General features: G+C 34.5%; 2 protein-coding genes across 4 annotated transcripts in view; both read right to left on the bottom strand.

The window, feature by feature from the left end:
- Nucleotides 1–19,212, bottom strand: part of LOC129940623 (serine proteinase stubble) — a 164,758-nt gene that overhangs the window by 86,963 nt on the left and 58,583 nt on the right. The window contains exon 1 of one of the 3 annotated variants that reach the window (XM_056049011.1): nt 3,609–4,138. The exons of 1 other annotated variant lie outside the window; for it this stretch is intronic. The gene's annotated coding sequence lies outside the window, so the exon portion shown is untranslated. Of the gene's footprint in view, nt 1–3,266; nt 3,484–3,608; nt 4,139–19,212 lie in introns of those variants that run through there. One more of the 3 variants, XM_056049012.1, reaches the window with a different exon arrangement.
- Nucleotides 17,613–18,210, bottom strand: LOC129948486 (uncharacterized). The gene is made up of 3 exons (XM_056059503.1): nt 18,179–18,210; nt 17,947–18,124; nt 17,613–17,891 (listed from the first exon to the last, which is right to left on the bottom strand). The coding sequence occupies exons 1-3, from the start codon at nt 18,208–18,210 to the stop codon at nt 17,613–17,615; spliced, it is 489 nt and encodes a 162-aa protein (XP_055915478.1).

Genomic DNA, 19,212 nt, shown 5'->3' with positions numbered 1-19,212 from the left:
ACGAAATTAATGAACAATTGAATGAAATCAGCCAAGGGATAATTTACAGTAAAAACCTACGCAACTACAAAACACCTGAATGGAAAGAAAAACTTGTTTCGGAAAAACAAAAATAATATGTACCTATGTAATAACTAGTTATCCATTTTTCGGTTTAAAAAAGGATAGGACTAGAATTTGACATCTGTCAAACTAAGTTGCTAAACCAATTTTATTGTTCAGTTGAAGGTCCGAAATTTACGAAAAGGGATCGGTTAACTATGGCACAACGCGTGAAAATTGTTAAAACCTACTACAAAAATCGTGCTTCAAGAGGAGATTATAGTTTGCATAATCGTCCTACTACGCAAGCAATTGGCAAAATTGGAGAGACTGGATTGGTGCCAGATATTGAAAGGCATGTCATCGTTTCGCTCATAACACTGAAAATTACTATGCTGTAAGTGAAAGTGCTTACGAAGACTCGAATGTGTCGATTCTTTGTAGTTCTCGGAAGTAAGGACTGCCTAACGGCACATTATGGCGTATTTTGCATTTGAATATACACCTGCATCCATATAAAGTCCAGCTCACACAAGAACTAAAGCCAGCTGACCATTTGCAACGTCGCGTCGTAGATACATACATCGAATGGATGTACGGGGATTTTTCAAACAAAAGGTTCTTTATCGACTAAGCAGATTTTTACTCGGTATCTTAAAAAACAAAATTGTCCAATTTGGGGTTCCTTAATTAATTCAAGAGAGGCCATTACATCCACAATAAAGTCACTGTTTGGTGCGCTCTTTGGTCTGGAGAAGTGATTGGACCTTACTTCTTTGAAAACGACGATGGAACGACTGTCACCATCAATTTGGAGCATTATGGTCACATGATAATCGACTTATTTTTGCCTGCTATTAGAGAATACGGCTTGGAGAATATGTGGTTTCAAGAAGACGATGCCACATAGCAAACAACTCGAGCAAATATGGCTTTATTCAATTGACATTTCCTGGCCGCGAAATTTCTCGTCGTAGCGATATCAACTGTCCATCAAAATCATGCGATTTGACTTTTTGTTTGGCTACGTGAAAGACTATGGTTACGCAGATAAACCCTTAACTATTGAGCACTTAAAAACTAACATTCGTCAAGTTATGACTGAGATATCGCTGTGTCAAACAATGGTCTAAAATTAACTCAAAAGAATCGATGCTTGCAACAATTCGCGCGGTGGTCATTTAAATGATTTAGTGTTTCACACACATAATTTTAACGTTAAAACTTTATTTATTATAAAGTTATTATTAAAAGACATTTAAAAATATTTCATATGTGTTATATTTACGTTTACTTTTGAAACCGCAAAATTGAAAATCCTGTATAATTTGATATTAGAGGAAAAGTTCGATCTTTTGTAAATAATTATTAAATGAATTAGCTTAAGGTCTAATATTTGTGTAACCAATTGTAAATTGTGTTTTTAAGATTTAAGAATTATCGAAAAACTATTTAAGTTCAATTTAAAATTATTAATCTGAACATTTAACACAAGGTAAACAATCAAATTTGTAGTTGAAATTTCGAAAGTAAAAACCTTTACATTTTGGGTACAAATACTTTTTCGAATAATTATTCTTAACGATAAATATTAAAAATGACTTATAAATTTTAAAATCTGTACAGTAATGGAAATTTCAAAAAACGTCACCATTGTAAGCTTTCTGATTCATGGCTCAATTAAAAAATAAAAACAAACTTCAAATTTCGAATACAAAATTTACCCATTTTTTCTTATATAAAATTCCTAGCACCAATTTGAAAAAATAAATAGATAACGCAAATGAATAAAAAGAAAGTAACTATATAATATTTACAAGGCCAAGATTTTCTTGTTTTGAATTCTTTGCATTTTTTTCTCAAATGTATGGTAAAATCAATTTTGTGTTTAAATTAAATGAAGGACCCTAGTTCAAACTCATAATAAAGAATATTATTTGTTCTTAATAATACCAATTCTGAACATAATTAATTTTTTGACTTTCAGGTATTTTGACACTTAAAATCATTTTGCTTTATTCACATTTTATTCAAAAAAAAAATAACAAAACCTTAATTAATTGTTTAAAACAATCCACCAATAATTTTAAACAATCCCACTTAACGCTTAAGCATGAAATTAGTATCTCCCAAAAAATAAATAAATAAATTTCCATTAACCTAATAAATAACTCAAATAATTTAAATCCCAAATGCAAGAATATAGAGAACAGAAATTTAAATAGTAAAGAAATAGCCTACAAATCAACAAGAACAAAAACTGAAAGAAAAAGAATCAAAAATACCATCCCATCCACCAAAAGAAACTAAAACTAACAACGAAATTAATTAGCCACTTAATAACAGGTATCTTGACGCGCAAAGCACTTCCTCCTCTATATAGAACTAAAACTAAATAAAACGTACACCGCACACATCAGACATCACCAAAGCAGCAATACGGTGCAGTGAAAAAGAAGAAAAATTTAAAGAATATATGTAGGCAAGGTATCTCTGCAACAAAGGCCGCGCGCACAAGACTCATTAGCCATTGTAGCCAGTGCTGCTCCTGCAGCAGCACCATCAATGCAGTTATGCAGAAAAACCTAAGACTAGCCACTGACTTAAAAAAGAAAATAAGCCAGCAAAAATGTCACGACAAACGGACAGAATTAAATTGCAAAAAACAAAAACATACAATTGAAACAAATCCAGAACAATTTGCTCGAAAGCAGAAGCCATCTGCTGCCGAAGCCATGGTACTCCGCCGCGGTGCAAGCAGCACCAGAAGCAGCACCAGTAAAAGAAGCAGAACAACAAGAACATATAGAAGAAGTTAGCCACCATACCAATGCAATTAATAAACCATCTAAGAATTTTTTTCGAAATCCAAAGACATTTTTCTAATTTGAATGCAAAAATGTATCTGAGCGCGCGAGGTAAATTAAAATAATTCCGCAATTAGAGAAAAATTCGAAATGAGAAGCAGAGTATCCACGACTACGACGAAGACGAGCGACCATGACGACGAAAATTGGTTTTAAGACACTCGCTCTGGGCCCCAAACTATGGAGCTATGTGATGTAAAATTCCTCTATAGCACCACCATTAGGAGCTGTGAATATTTTCATGCTCTTCTTCTTCGACTTTAGCTTCAACTTCAACTGCAGCATCCCATCACCCATCCTATTCCCAATTCCATTAAGATAATTAAACTTAAAGCAGAAAAATAGATAGACAGATACTTTGTTTTTGTGTTTCCTTCGACGAATTGACTTTAAAGTCGTGGTTTAGATATTTTCTGTATGTCGGGTTGTTCTAAAGGGGAACACCATTAGGAAAGTTGTTACAACATCACACACTTCAAAAAGAACACCACAACACGATTTGAATATTAATTCCTCTCTGTCGGGTCACACAGTCCTGATGCAATAAATGATGGTGACAACAACGAATGTTTTGACTTTGAGATTAAAGATACAACAATAAAATAATATAACCTCAGAAAACGTGAAGCTCAACAATTTGCAAAAATTTAATCAAATTTCGTTTTTAAATCAAAAATTAAAAATTGGATAAACTCTCACTTTTTTGTGGTCGGCCGTTATTTTGGGTGATAGATACGTGCTTTACAGGTTAATGAATTTTTCAGATTTTTTTTTTCAAGCGTTTTGGGCTGATAACAGATTCATAAAGAAGATACACACACTTGAGATGCTTATAAGGAGTCGAACCGGAGAAAGTCGTCAATTAGTGGCGCGGTGATGGTTTTTGATCTGATCTGATATGAGGACAGAGATGTCACTGAATATCTTCGGGATAAAAAAAAACAATGTACCCTAATTGCGGAACCGACACAGAAGCTATTTAAGACTGATCCCGATTAAAGAATCCACGTCCACACGACATTTATAAAGTCTTAAAACTCGAAAAAAGAGAAAAACGGCAACGGCAGCGGCAAAGACAACAAACGACGACTAAACGACTGAATTGGTGAAGCACTCGCGAGTAACTGAAGCAACTAAAATACCATCCATACCCGCAATGGTACTGTTAGCCTGGTTTTGTATATATCACTAAGCTGTGCTGTGCTTGCTATCAAAGCCCCTTATAGTAAACCAACAGCAGCGAGGTGGTCGTGGCGTGGTGTGTGCTGATCAGATGTGCAAGGTGGCACAAACCAGAAGAAGATGATGTCTTGAATCTGAGATTGCAACGAAGAAGAAAATCAAAAATCTTTTGCAGCATTTTAAGAAATATCTTCAACAGACGGAGAGATAGAGAAGCAGAATGAGAGAAAAAGTTAAACAGATTTAAAGAGAGCGAGAGAGAGAGTGAGCTTTTGATGCAGATATAGGTACAATCATCAGCTGTCTGTATTTTTAGGTCTAGCAAAAATGCCGGTTTGGAAACTTTCTTTCGAATTTCGACACAATATTCGAAGAGGGGAATTTTTGGTTCTTAAGTTCTTGTGGTCATTCATAAAAAAATAAAAAATTTAGAGAAAAAGAGCGGTCGAAAGAGAGAGAAAAAAAATGACGACGATGATTATGGAAAAGCTTTTTGTTATTTGAATCTCTAGATGGACTCTGGAGAGCGAGAGATTTAGATTTTAGACACAATAATAGCGTTCGCACGAGGTCGTTTGGATGAGCTGAGCTGGGCATCGCATTGACTTTATCAGCCAGCATCAATTCAACACAGACGCCTCGCTGGCCGTACTCTGGCCACCCACCTACATATGTACCTTTGAAGCTTGAGTCTTTGTACACAAATCTTGTCAGAGATGTGTCGCACCTATTATTTTTTTTATTTTTCAATACCTACTTAAGCACTCGTTGGATTTGTGTTTATTTATTTTGTTTTGTTTCTTCACTTCATTGTCAATCATTTTTGTTGTTTGTCTAAATGTTTTATGTATGAGAAAGAAAAAATGACAGATTATCCGCAATTTAGAAAGCAAAATCTACTTTTTGGTGGTATGCGATGCGATGTACAACAAAACATATAGTAAATGAAAATCACTCATAAAGTGATTTGAGATGTTCCATGGAGTGCACTTGGTATAGACGTATCTTGTAGAGTGTGCACCATGGAAAGTGACAACTGTGTTCAATGAAAGTCTTTGAGGAAGACAGAAAAAAAAGAAGAATTGGGTGAAGCCGCATAATATCACTATTGGGTGCAGCACTTAGTTTGTGAAAAATCTTTATGAATGCAGATTTTTTTATGATAGGTTATTAATATTTCTGAAGACCTTATGTGACAGAATCAGTAAACATGAACATTTTAAATTAGAAACTGGGATTATAGACTTGATATTCATTTTTTTCCTTGGGGCGCGGTGTGATGATGAAACATTTTTGATAAGTGAAATTAGTTTTCACACAAAGTGATTATCTAGAGTTGCATATTTGAAGACAATAAGGATATAAGAAAGCTTTTCAAATTTCACATCACATACATAGTCTTCAATTTTTCACCGCATCATTAAAAGTAGCTACTTTTAGAATCCTTAGTTGTTTTCTGATGCAGATTGAAATAGGTAGTTTCATACAAAAATTGTGCAACTTACTTTAGGAGAATTTTGAAAAGAAGATGCTGCAAATATAAGTTTAAGAATCACATGAAATTCAAGAGGTTTTCAGTATAATCGGTCTTCCCACACAACTTTAATTAGGAAGAAGAAATAAGTATTGAAAAAACTTAAATTTAGATAGCACTAGCAGAGAAAAGGAGACCCCAACCAACTGGAACTTTGATGCAGTGAATACAGAGAAAATTAAAGAATACATATAACAATAAATTACTGGGTGAAGGCTTAAACTAACAAACCAACTATGAACACTGAAAAATGTACCAATCGAAAATGTTTGACACTGTAAAATTCCCAGAAAAATCTACTCACAAATGGTTATTATACTCTTCAAACAAAAATTAGGCAATCCAAAAAATTGCAACGCATACCTGAAAACAAAAAAAAAAGGTTTTGACATCAGCTCTTTTGTTTAATGCTACTTTAAAATTGAACATTTTAATTTTACGCTTCTTGTGGACTAAAACTAACTTTCAACTGATTTCCCAAATCAAAAACATCATCCTTATAACAACATAGACACTTTACACTCGGGGTAATTTAAATAGGCACATTCATTTGTATTTATTTATGAAGTGAAAATTATTTTTTTGTTGTCAAGAAACAAATGTTTCTTTTTTTATTTTAAATTATATTTAATGTGCATCAGGTGACAAGATAATAGGAACAATAAATAACTATATGCGTAACACTTTAACTCTGCAATGCAAACCATAATAATTCAAGCGATACAAAGACACACATAAGAATTCCTAAATAACAAAATGACATAAAATTTGTGCTAAGACTAATAACAACTTTTCTACTCGCAATGAAAACACATTATTACAAAAGTAATAAAGTGACATTTATAACGATACACATCAATAAACATTACAAAGTCACCATTGTGCAGACTTATATTGGCTAACAACAATATATTGTAAGTGTGTCTCTCTGTCTTTGTAGAAAAGTAAACCGTATAAAAGAGAAAATATAGGAAACAAGAGAATTTTCTTAAATTGTGTTTAAGGGTAATGTGTCTGGTTTGACTACCACATTCGTCTTTAAAGAGGAAAACATTAATTTCACTGTATTCAATAATATTTGCAATGACAACTGTATAACAGCAGTCGCCTCAGTGACACAGAAACACACAACATTTTATTTGTCCGGTAGTTATCATTTATTGTCATTGGAACGCTTTTTCTATACGTATTTATTTGCACTATTTGTTTTCTTGATGAAAAAAAATTAAAGTCAGAGGGAGCCTTTGTTCCGTTGTGACGAACTCTCGATTTCTCCGTGTGGAAAACGTTTTTTTCTTTGTACTTTTACGGACATTAAAATTAGTATTTTAAATGTCTCAGTGGGTACTCGAAAACAGTATTTTTCACATGCAGATAGCTTAGCTTTATTTAACAACATAGCAATGTATTAAATCGCGCTGAAAAAGTCTTCAAATTATACAATTTTAACATAGCAAAATCCAATAATATAAAACCTTCGGAAGAAGGTTGAAGAGTCCCAATACAAATGCAGTCATGAAGAAGCCGACACAAGACTAATTTATCATGTCAGCAAAGCAAAACTAAATTCAAATGTAACGATTCGAGCGTCTGGCATAAATTAAACCATTTAAATATTTGGCTAGCTTGGCAACTCAAAAAGGAACAATCTAAGTTGCATACATTGTACAGAACTTTCCGCAAAACTAGGGATGAGTTTGTGTGCCGCATTACCTGCATTTTATGCATTTACAGGTTGTGACTATACGTCCAGTTTTTTCGAAAATAAAAAGCTAAACCTTTCGAAATACTAGAAAAACGTTTCATTATCAGGCCGCTTTGGGAAAAGTAAGTAATGAACGTATCTTCTGGTAATTTTTTAAGAACATACAAAATTTTGGCTCTAGTTTAATTTCACCTTGTTTAAAGTCATTGTTTAAAAAATAAATAGGACAATATTCATAAGTTGTATGTGGAAAATGCAACAGTGGCAGATTGTGTAAAGGTCAATCCAGAAAATTTTGTATGGGAGATAAAAAATGGCCAGCTATAACCACTTTGTTTTCAAGGTGACCCAACTCCTTTGAATGTTGATGACATTATTTTAAATGAAGATGAAAATGACGAAATAGAATATTTAAGTGATAAAGATTCTGATGACAATTGTTTAAAATTTAATGCAAATAAAAATGTTGTTACATGTTTATATTTTTTTTTTTTCGTTTTGTTAATAATATTTATTTTATTGTTTTTATCTTTACTATTTTATTTTTAAAATTATAAATGAAACAAATATAAATGTAATGTTAATAATTGTATGAAATATGCAAAGTTCTTATTCCTATCTTTTGTTAAATGTTTTATATAAATTATATTATATTATATTTGTTTTTTAAAAGTTAAGATAAATACTTTTATATTTCGCATGTGTTTTTTTTTATTTAATAATGAGGATCGAAAAATTTGTTGCAGAAAATAATTTCATGTTTTTTACGTACGTTTATTTAGTATATATATTTACACAAATAATACAGTTAAAAACTGTGGTAAAATACCACAGTAATTTTTTAAACTTCAGTTAAATGTTTTATTGAGTTGACAGTGAAACTAATCAAATCACCCTCTTTTTCTTTAATTTGAGATAAAGAAATGTGAATTTCGGTAATTAAATCCCAATAGACCCGTTGTATATTTTTGTAGTCGGTTGACGAGGTAGGTATATACCAAAAAACAATATCGGAAGTAGCCATTTTGCCACCACAAGGCAATCCCTGTAGTTTTGTAAATGCCGCATCATGTTCTATTGATTTCTGCCACTCAATTCCAGACGGCTTATGAGGTGGTAGGGTACCCTGCGCCTCCTGGACTATAGTCAACCTTGTTTTTTGAGCTTCCCTGGCAATGAGCCTAAAGGTCATGGTGTAAGAAAATAGTCACTGCCTAACAAACTGTAGCCAATTAGAGACCTCCCCTGTCTTCCAATAGATGTAAACTCCCCATTCATGTCACACAAGCTTTTACCATTTTGTATTCTCAACCCGTATAAAAAATATTGACAACCTAAAGTTCCATACCTCTAAAAATTTGGCATAGAGATTCAAACAAAAACAAATTAAATAAACAAATATTTAAATTTGAATCCTAAACCCGATCCAATATATTAAATGTTTTTATATCATATATCTTCATATAATAATAATCCACTTAATACATATATTTTGTTAAACATCTCATACCTAACCTAATCTATCAATATTTCTTTTTAATCGAAAGATACCTATTAATGTTAAACTAGGTCTTAAGTTACCTTTTCCTTCTTCTAACTTAGCTTTGCACTACGCATATTAAAAGACTCCTGCTGGTCTCTTAACGATTATGGGTCTTTTACCTTTCTGGCTAATTATCTTGTCAGATTTTCTCAGAACAACCTATAAAATGTAAAACAAATGCCAACGTTTCTTTTTTAATTTAATTTTTATACTCCTCATTTGTTGATATTTGCTTAAGGGCAGGCCACCGCCCGCCATTGCCATCTCTATCGCTATCACCATCGACATCACGACTACCTATATAAATGTTGACTTTAAAAAATTATTTATGTCCAATTAACAGCTCACCTACTTTCGCATTTAATTTGCCATCATTTAAAGCCCACATGCAAAGTAAGTTATTCATGACCACCGCACCGGGCCGCCGCCGCCGCCGACTGGACCGCTTGGCATGATTGATTTTTTTTATAGCAACTTGATACTATAATAAATTCACAATTAATTGAATTATCTTGATAACAAAATAATAATTAGGAACGTCTAATTGTACAACAAATAATAAAAATAAACTTAGTCGAGTTGTTTTTGTTTTGTCGAAAGTTGAATGACTTTTCGTTTGTCACACCACACACATCATTTTTATTTTTGCAAAGACCTTTAAATTAAAGTTCTCCATCGGTCCAAATGATTGTATGATAGGCATCGTGTGACTCTAATCAATTTGGCAGAACCCACACGAGCTGGACGTTGATGATGATGATGATGGTGATGATAGTGATGACGGTGATCATTATCATGCCATTAAAAGATCCCACCATAATAAACTTGCCTATTTTAATGACAGATCTTAAGAATTCCGTTTTGAATTTTGTTATGTTTGTCTAATTTGTTTGTGTGTGAATTAATTTGTGGCGTTTTGTGACAGCAAACCTGTCAATGTCAACAATACGATGGAAGAACTTGTCGACTTTGTGTTACCACCTTTTTCGTGGATGGTTGAGTGACCTCATCCAGACTCACAACAATAGAGGAAACACTTTGGGATGATGTCTACTGGGGCTATAATTGCCCATAATGAAACACTTTAGGACGAGCTTGACAAAAAAACAAAATATAATACAAATTTTTACGACTTCTTTCCACAAATCCCGTTAAATATAGTTGGATTAGAATTTTCTTCTTATAAGCTCGACGACGACATGGCATCAGCTAGCAGCGCAGCGGCTTAAGTGCTGGCGAGATGTCTGATAATAATTTACTTGTCACATTATTTTACAAGGTTTTATTTTTATTCATGGTTAAGTGAGTATAACTTCTTGTTGGAATAGGTTCTTCGTTTTGCTTTGGTGAATTCTAATGACACCATGAAATGTTTTGTGTAACACACACGATAAAAGCTGAACACTAATTATGTGGATCAAGGAAACAAAAGAAGCTAGTTCATTAAAATAGCAAAACGAAAAATATTTGTGGTCTTGAAAAAAAAGTTTACAATCAAGTCCAAATCTTCCTGGCTTTAAATTGAAGGAATTTTTACATTTTCTCATATAAATGAATAAAATTAATTAAACTAATTTATTTAAATCAATTCATTTTCTCATAACTCATAACTCGTACGTAGTTTTATCAGTCATCTAAGGAATAACATTCAACTAACACATTCTTAACTAACTTGCAAGAAACAGTCTTTTAGGCTTTATTAAAGTCTATAACTGTCTGGAAAATAAGAACAGATAGAATCAGAGGTTATTCATTTCACTTTTTAGGGAAGTTAAAGCTTTCAAGGTATCACAAGGGATCTACTTTGATCTAAGTGTGGTGCTAAATAAATCAATCGAAAGCCTATTTACCTAACCTCACCAAGTCACCATGTCAAGTTGTAATTACTGATAACACTGTAATTACAACTAAAAATAAATTAAAGACATTTAAGAAACAAAGCCAACAAAATTAATAGTGGCCGAAGCAGCAAAGGAACTAAATTACAGCGATCAAAGCTGTTAACAATATGATGTAGGGAACGTTTCTAAGTAACAATTGTCGTGTTTTTTTTTGATAAGTGAAAACGCAACACCGCAAAATTTAAGAGGGGAAACAAGAACAACAACAACGGCAAACAAAAATTAGGTGGAGCAACAGTCCATTGAGAACAAGGGCCTAGTAACTTACAACTCTCAATCATTCTTGTGTGAAAGAAATGTTGCCAGGGATGCAGGAAACCTACAGTTTTATGCAGATTCCGAACGGATAATTTGAGAAAGCACTTTTCATGACAATAATTACCTTTGGAGGATTTTTCAATTCTTTGCAAGAATCAGTACCGGTACTAGATGACAAGACAGGGATTTAAGCCAAGATTTATCATCGTGCCACGGGTAGTAGTGCTACTAAAACAGCTGATTAGACAACGAAAATAAGGCAGTAGTCAGTACAAATATTTTAGTAAGGCTGGAGTTTCGAAATGGAAGCAGAGAGTTTCAAGGTGATTGCCTATGCTGGCGACGTTGCAATATCCGTATCTGGGAAGAACCCCCAAGTTCTCTCGAAACTCCTACAAAATGCCCCAAACAGGCTAACTAAATGGGGTAAGCAATATGGATTGGACGTCAACCCACACAAAATAGAATTAATACTCTTTTCGAGAAGATATAAAATTAATCAGATTAGCCCACCCAAGATTAGATTAATACCATTAGGCTTTTAAGACCAAGCTAAATATTTGGGCCTCATTTTAGACAAAAAACTAAATTGGAAGGAAAATATTGATGAAAGAGTAAAAAAGGCTACTGAAGCGCTTTTTACTTGTAAAAAGGCCATAGGATCAAAATGGGGCTTCTCCCCAAAAATAACCCACTGGCTATACACTTCGTTAATCAGACCGATACTCATTTATGAAGCTGTCGTATGGTGGACCGCACTGGACAAGATGGTAAATCTAAATAAGCTCATCAAAGTCCAACGGTCAGTAGGTATGTGCATCACAGGAGCACTTCGCTCAACACCAACCGCAGCACTGGAAGTGCTTTTAAACCTAACACCACTTGACATCTTCTCCAAAAAAGTGGCTGCCAACTCATGCGTAAGGCTTAGAGTCACCTCTCAATGGACCAGTAACAATACTGGACATACTACTATTCTAGACAGTTTCAGATCTATCCCAGATCGCTAAGACTATACCACCCCAAAAATGGTATTCGATAAAAGCTTCCATGTGTCCATCCCTTCAAGATCCTCCTGGGAAGAAGAGAGACCCCTGGAAGACGATGCTGTACACTTCTATACTGACGGTTCAAATACCGATCACGGAGTTGGAAGTGGTATCTTTTTAGAACAACTGATTCTCAGTCTATCCTATAGTCTCCACAATCATTGCAGTATATTCCAGGCCGAAGTAATCGCGATTAAAGAAGCACTATCCGGGCTTAAAGCAAACGTTATATCTTGTAAGGATATATGAATCTTCTCAGACAGCCAAGCCGCTCTTAAATCTCTCGCGTCTGTCTCCACAAACTCTCAAACAGTCCACGATTGTCGATCATCTCTGAATGAGATGACGGAACAGTTTAACATTCACCTCATTTGGGTGCCGGGCCACAAAGACATTCCGGGAAATTGCAAAGTCGATGAGCTCGCCAAAAACGGAAAACTTCTGCTTCATGTTAGACAAAAACAACAAATGCTAGATGGTCACAGAGTACTACCTGCCTAGCAACCAAGCAAATATGGCCAAGTATTGACTTAAAACGTTCAAAAGGCTTTATGTCACTGAGCAGGCAAAGTATAAGCTCTACAATTGGAGTAATAACGAGACACTGCCTCATAAGAAGACATGCTCTGAGGCTAGGGGTCTACACAAATGACTTCTGTAGAAGCTGCATGGACGATGATGACCAAAGTAAACAATCCCGTCTGCCTGACTTAGACGAAGTAAAAATTGTCCTATTTAGGACGAAGTCTAACAAAGCCACTGGAGTAGTCAGTCTAAATGCCGATCTGTTTAAGGTGGCTAAAGATGATTTGGTTAGGAACATACACAAACTTATGTTTAAAGAATGTTAGAAAACAAGCATACTCAATTAATGGAACCTCTGTATTCTTCAACCGATACTGACAAAAGGCATATTTTGACCAACTTGGACTGCTAAACTATGGGCTGAATAACCGTAACAAGTTTTGGAGAATCTTTTTACAGTCCAAATCTGATACCAACTAAAAGAATGCCCTTATAACCAGTACCCTAACCAAATGGAAAATCAGATTTTTTCTGATGCAAGGACATTTTTCAAGTTTATAAATGTCAAATGTTTCCACCTTCAATGAGTTTCTCCAACATAATCTCCTCAAATCCAACAACTATATCAAATCTATTTGCTAACTAAAGCAAATCTTATACTGAACATTTTCAGTAAGCCCCTAAGAAAGCTTTAGCCCTGATCCCGATGGTTTATCAGTTGTTCTAAAAAAATGGATGCATTGGCATTCTCTGTCAAAGCCTTTAACTGCACTCTTTGAACTCTCCCTTTCCCAAGGTGTGTTTCCTCATATATGGAAAGATTAATATTTTCGATTCATTAACAAGGCAATTAAATCCAAGGTTTGGTCAGCCCTCGAGAATGGCAATGAAGTTGATGTTGTACTCGTATTACAGTAAAGCCTTTGATAAAATATCTCATAAGATAATGTATATCAAACTTAGAGCCCTAGGCTTTCAATCTATATTTATAAGCAGGATAAGCTCCTACCTTGCGAATAGAACATACAGGGTCCTCTTCCGTAACACAATCTCCAGTCCCATACATGGTACTTCTAGAGTTCCACAAGGTAGTCACCTTGAACCCCTACTCTTAGTCTAATTTGTAAGCGATGTCTGTCTTAAATTAAAAAACTCAGATATTCTCAAGATTATTTCAACTCCATTTGAATCCTTACTTTACAAAATGTAAAAATGTAAATGTAATATCTTTTTTGTTTGGTGCAGGCATAATTTCCTAAAGTTAAATGTAGGTAAATGTTTCGATTCTATTAGGGATCTTGGTATTATGTGTGACAAACACTTGAATTTCCATTTCCATTTTTACCAAATTATTAATAAAGCTAATAGATCTCTCGGTTTTATTAAGAGATGGTTAAAAGAGTTTTCCAACCCCTATGTAACTCAAGCGCTTTACATTTCCCTAGTCCGTCCTCACGTACGTGAGGAGTACGTACGACGTTTTGTTCGATTTGCCTCACATGGCCTCCCCTGGAATGATACATCTAACTTGTCTCCTTATGCCGATCGATTAAAACTGATAGGTTTGCTTTATATAGACGCAAAAACGCTGATATATTATTTTCTCGCCAATTGTTAATGGGCAATATAGATTCCCCGGCATTCCTGAGTGATATTCACCTTAACACTAACCCTCAAAAACTGCGATCTGTCTCCCTTTTCTATATCCCTTATCACCGCACTTATTACGGGCATTTTGAACCAATGTCCAGAATTCTTCGCCACTGCAACGCTGTTTTGCAAGTCTTCGACTTCAACATTTCCAAATCCCATCTGAAAGATACGGATACCCTTTACTTTTTCCTTTTAAAGTCCACATTCCTAGTCCCCTTTAATTTTAAATCTAATAAAAGTAAAACTGTTAGTTCTTGTGCATTAAATAGCTTTTATGTGTACCTTTGGGCACACATGAATTAATGTTGAAAACTGGTAACAAGAACCAAACTTAAACAAATTGTGAAGCTAGTATCAAGTTTAGTTAAGTTTAGTTTATTTAAGTTAAGTTATATGTCGTATTACGCTGAAAAAGGAAATAAGGACCGATCATACAGGACTGCAGTGCCATCTTGTGTTAATAAATACGTTTTGGTTGCTTTTCCGAATATGGACGAACGTAAAACTCTTCAAAGAAATTCATCATCTTATCTAAGCATAAGCTACAAAATTCCTGACTCATTTGAATAAATTCCTTCTTTTAATCAATCTTCTATCTTAATATCATTTTTCTTCCGCATGGAAACTCATCCACCTGCGCCATTGATATCCTCATTCCATAATATTGTGTTGCAATCAAACCACAACATTATATTATTGCAAATATCGTTTGTGACACAAGGTCATGTTCGGTTAAAATTCATCTATCCATACCTCGCTCAGTTTTCACTCTCCACATCATCTTGCGAATCATTGGTTTCACTCTCAGTTGCCATTGCCATCGTCATCGACATTGCGATCGCGATCGCCTCCAAGTCCAGTCCCAGTCGCCATTATGATGATTATTATTATTGATTACGATCGACATTGGCTGATCATGAAGTTATTATTTTCTCTATTAACAATGCCGCCAGCATCTACACGGGCCAACGACCAACAACCAACAACTAACAAACCAACGATCTCAATAACGATCACTGATCAAACGACCACCATAACATCATTGAGCGGCATTTTGTGCATCAAAGTTCTAATATTTCATAATTTCTTTTGTTTCCGAGTGCATGTCCAAGCCTCTGCAACATTAGATAAGGGTTTTATTGGATGAATTCCACTTGGTGATCGTGATACTATTTCCGTCTAGATCATTTGCATTGCAATAAGAACAAACCCACGCATCATCATCATTATCATCATCATCATATTGATGATGATTATGGTTATCATGCGACATCTGTGGCAGCAGCTAGTATCTACCTTTGTGCCTGATGATGCTATAGTGCTGCATGGAAGAGGTGGCGCGCGGTGGCCGGCGGCGGCTGCGGGCGCTGGCGGCATACATCAACCAATTATGCGGCCAATGACCGTGAATCAGTGCAAGCAGACCACCCGATCACGGATGGTTGGCTGGCATGATGGTTATATAAAAGAATGTTTCTATGGCATACTTGTTGCAAAGTATAGGCAAAGTGCTGCATCATCGACACACAGTGTTTGTCCTTGGATATGGCAATAGGATATTAGCAGCGTTCTGAAATTCTCAATACCACAGATTATTATGGTGCACTCTGGTTTTATATGGGTTGGGCCATTAGACTTATATTGTGAAAATAGTCTGCGAAGTGGTGTTGATTTTCTAATTCGGTAAAAGTAATAGTTTTTCCGACGTTTGATGTCATAAAGATAAACATCCTTAAAGAAAGAGCATAATGGTAGAGCATAGCTTCGCATTCCAAAGAAACTTGGAAAAGAATCGACGAAGACAAAACAATTAAAAGCTTTAATCTTACCAAAGTCAAAGTATTGCATAAAGATGATGCATGAAGTTCATCGCAACGTTCTGGGTGATAAGCTGATAAGCAGAAAAAGCTTTTAGTAGGACCGTCTACAGAATAACCAAAGAGTATACAAGTGTTCAGAGCTCGGAACAAAACCTGGTAAAGGACACAAACGAATAACTTCTAGTTTAGGATGAGTAGTAGATCAAAAGGTGGAAGGAACACTTTTCTACGGTATAAAGTCATGTAATTGCAAGTTAGTGAACTATATGCCCGATAAACCGTCCAAAGTAACAGTCTCTTGAATACGCACCATACTTCTCAAAAAAAAAGATTTCATTACCGTCATTAAAGTACTAAAGACCAATAAAGAGGATGGACTTGATGGTTTTCCTGCAGAGCTCTTATACGCGCAGCCCTAACAACATTGAGTGAAATACTGCACCACTTATTAAGAGAGCTTGGAATATACGATTACCATGCTGCTCCTAAAAAAAGGTTAACTCATATATTGTGAACAATCTAACAGCCCTATTATAGCTATCAACTATCATAACAATATTTTTGATGCATTGGTATTATGGCTATCAACTATCAACTTTGTTGGTGAACTGTGAATTTTATCATTATTGTGAATGATTTTTTGATATTACTTGGTATTACGGATATCAAAAAAATAGATACACATCAATTATCATATCAACCACAAATTCTTGGTTGATACGTCTCAAATAAATTTAGAAAAAATTATAAAAGGTACGTTTTTTTCATTCTCTCCATAGAATAAAATATAAATTTAAAGAAACAGCGATTTGTACGCATTTTTTTTTAAATTACTTTTTATTGACGATGTTTAATTCGGTTCGGAATATTCTTGAAATCCATCATGTTTCCCCTGATCCTGCAAACCCAACATTTATTGAAGGCAGCCGCATAAGAGATTCCATTGCAAGTTTTATGCGAAATGAATAAATGTCTAGCGAATAATTAATCAATAAAAAAGCGGAATTTTTGTACTTCATGGTTGTTTTAATAACTTAAAAGACAAAATAAAGATAACTTATTGAAAACTTAAACAGAATAACGTAAAAACTCAAAAACTAAAAATTCACTTCATATAAAAACTTAAAAATTAAATTAAATTCAGTCATATAACTAATTACACAGTAATAATCAAACTGGATGATAATGGTTCATTAAATTTTGCTTCGCTTGCTCGATTTCCAAGAGCTGTTTTTTAAGTTTTAGTTTTGTTTTTCTGTCGTTCTCTTTGTTTTTGATGTTTTCCTTGTAGAGCAATAACTTTTCTTTTTTAATTTTAAGGATTTCACTTTTTTTTTCTTTTTTCAAAATATAAGTTTTTTTGTTGTAGTATTCAATATTGTCCATACTCTTTTTAAGATGATTCAATGTTGTTTGCATGCTACTCATCTCAGAAATCATTTTGTTGTAAAAATTGTCTTGTGCCGACGTTTGGTTTTCCAGCAATGCAAGTCTTTTTTTTTTTTCATTTTGGTCCTTATTTGAGGTCCTTGGTTAACTATTTTTCGGTGATTGCACTAAGGGTATAATTTCTTCGAACTGCACTGCTTCGTCTTCGTCGGCAATAACACCTTTGTCAGTCAAATTTGTTAATTGCAACCCAAATTCAACACCCGGGGGATTAACACAGGCATTAAAATGCATTAGGCGACTTACTGCTTCTTCATCATCAGTCAATCGGATTGTTTTATTAGGTCCTCCGCCAGTTGCAATTGTCTCTATCTTATTTTTTGTAACTTTTTTTTTAATTTTTGTTTTTTGATCAATCCATACCTATTAAAATCAAAACATTACAAATTGAATGTATACTTAAGCAAATTATATTCACTCTTTGCCACTTGGTTGAGTCGCGTTGTGGAGGCCCCAAACTATTCAACTCCACTGCGATAGCTTCCCACTTTTTTCCTAGGTCCACTTTGGACAACATCCCCCTTGCCACTTCAGGATTTTGCTCCATCAATTCTACCATTCTTTCCAATTGCTTCCTGTTACTTACTATTCTGTTCCTAAATAAAATATATTTTTTAAAATATGAAAACTTTTTTATTAGAACAACTTACATTTTCGCAAAACAACAGAAGTCCAGACACATAACAAAATTTTAAAACAATAATTGAAAACGTCAAACGAGAAAAAAATCTCATTCACAATAAACTATTCACAATCGGTTCAAAAATTAAAAGTTGATGTTCATAATACCGATTCATCAAATAGTTGATAGATATTATCAACTATCAAATTGATACTCATAATAGGGATGTAAATTGCAAAAATAGTACTAGGTAGAATAAAAGACCACCTCAAAGGCACACTTGGCGCTGAACAAGCAGGATACCGTACTGGATCTTCCTGTATGGACTTCAAAAACAACTTGCGTATCATCATCAAACAGTGCTTTTACTAACGATTATCAATTCACCTGTTGTTTCATCGAGATCAAGAAGTTGTTTGACAGTGTCAATAGGTAATTTAGTTGGCTTGCAGAAGGAACAGAACGAATAAATTGATTGCTATTATAAAGGCTATATAAAGGCTGTGTTCGGAATGCTATCCAAAATATGGAGAAACACTCCTCTTGGCTTAACAACCAAACTACAACTTTTTAGTTATAATATTAAAGAAATGGATGCAGCTTGCAAAAGTTTGTTGATGTCTTGCAACATCTTGAGAATTGTATTTCTAATGCTGTGTTTGATGAGATAACGGGTCAGGAACCTATAGACTTTATTATGCGAAAATTAAAGTTAAAGTAGATTGGTCCTACTATTCGTAAAGATAACGGGTGCAAAGCGGGCCAGACTATGAAATCGAACCCGGTGACACAACAGGGCCGACCTACAATTACTTGAGAAAGAACGGAATCACTGCACGACTGGGAAAGTGTTTAAAAAAAGCTTGGAGCGTATTTCCAGGAACTGTACACGATGCGATGTGGCGTAGACGTATTGGAAGCCCTATGCTCCGTAAGGGGAACTGCAGGGAGCTATATTACCGACCAGAGACCTTAACGAAATTAGTCTTTGAATAGTAACAAGACACATAATAGTATATCATCAATACATTTCAACTCTTCTTCCTTCAACTATAAGAGCCT

This window comes from Eupeodes corollae, chromosome 1 (genome assembly GCF_945859685.1).
Source record: "Eupeodes corollae chromosome 1, idEupCoro1.1, whole genome shotgun sequence".
Taxonomy (NCBI): Eukaryota; Metazoa; Arthropoda; class Insecta; order Diptera; family Syrphidae; genus Eupeodes; species Eupeodes corollae.
The sequence above is the reverse complement of the archived record's forward strand: the minus strand, read 5'-3'. Positions and strand labels throughout refer to the sequence as shown.

What these genes read in the sequence shown, in the direction of transcription:
- LOC129948486 (XM_056059503.1), bottom strand. Translation starts at nt 18,210, where the DNA reads ATGTGTCTGGACTTCTGTTGTTTTGCGAAAAT. An exon ending in TTCTGTTGTTTTGCGAAAAT is followed by an intron (nt 18,125 to 18,178) that starts GTAAGTTGTTCT and finishes TATTTTATTTAG; the next exon opens with GAACAGAATAGTAAGTAACA. An exon ending in ACTCAACCAAGTGGCAAAGA is followed by an intron (nt 17,892 to 17,946) that starts GTGAATATAATT and finishes TGATTTTAATAG; the next exon opens with GTATGGATTGATCAAAAAAC.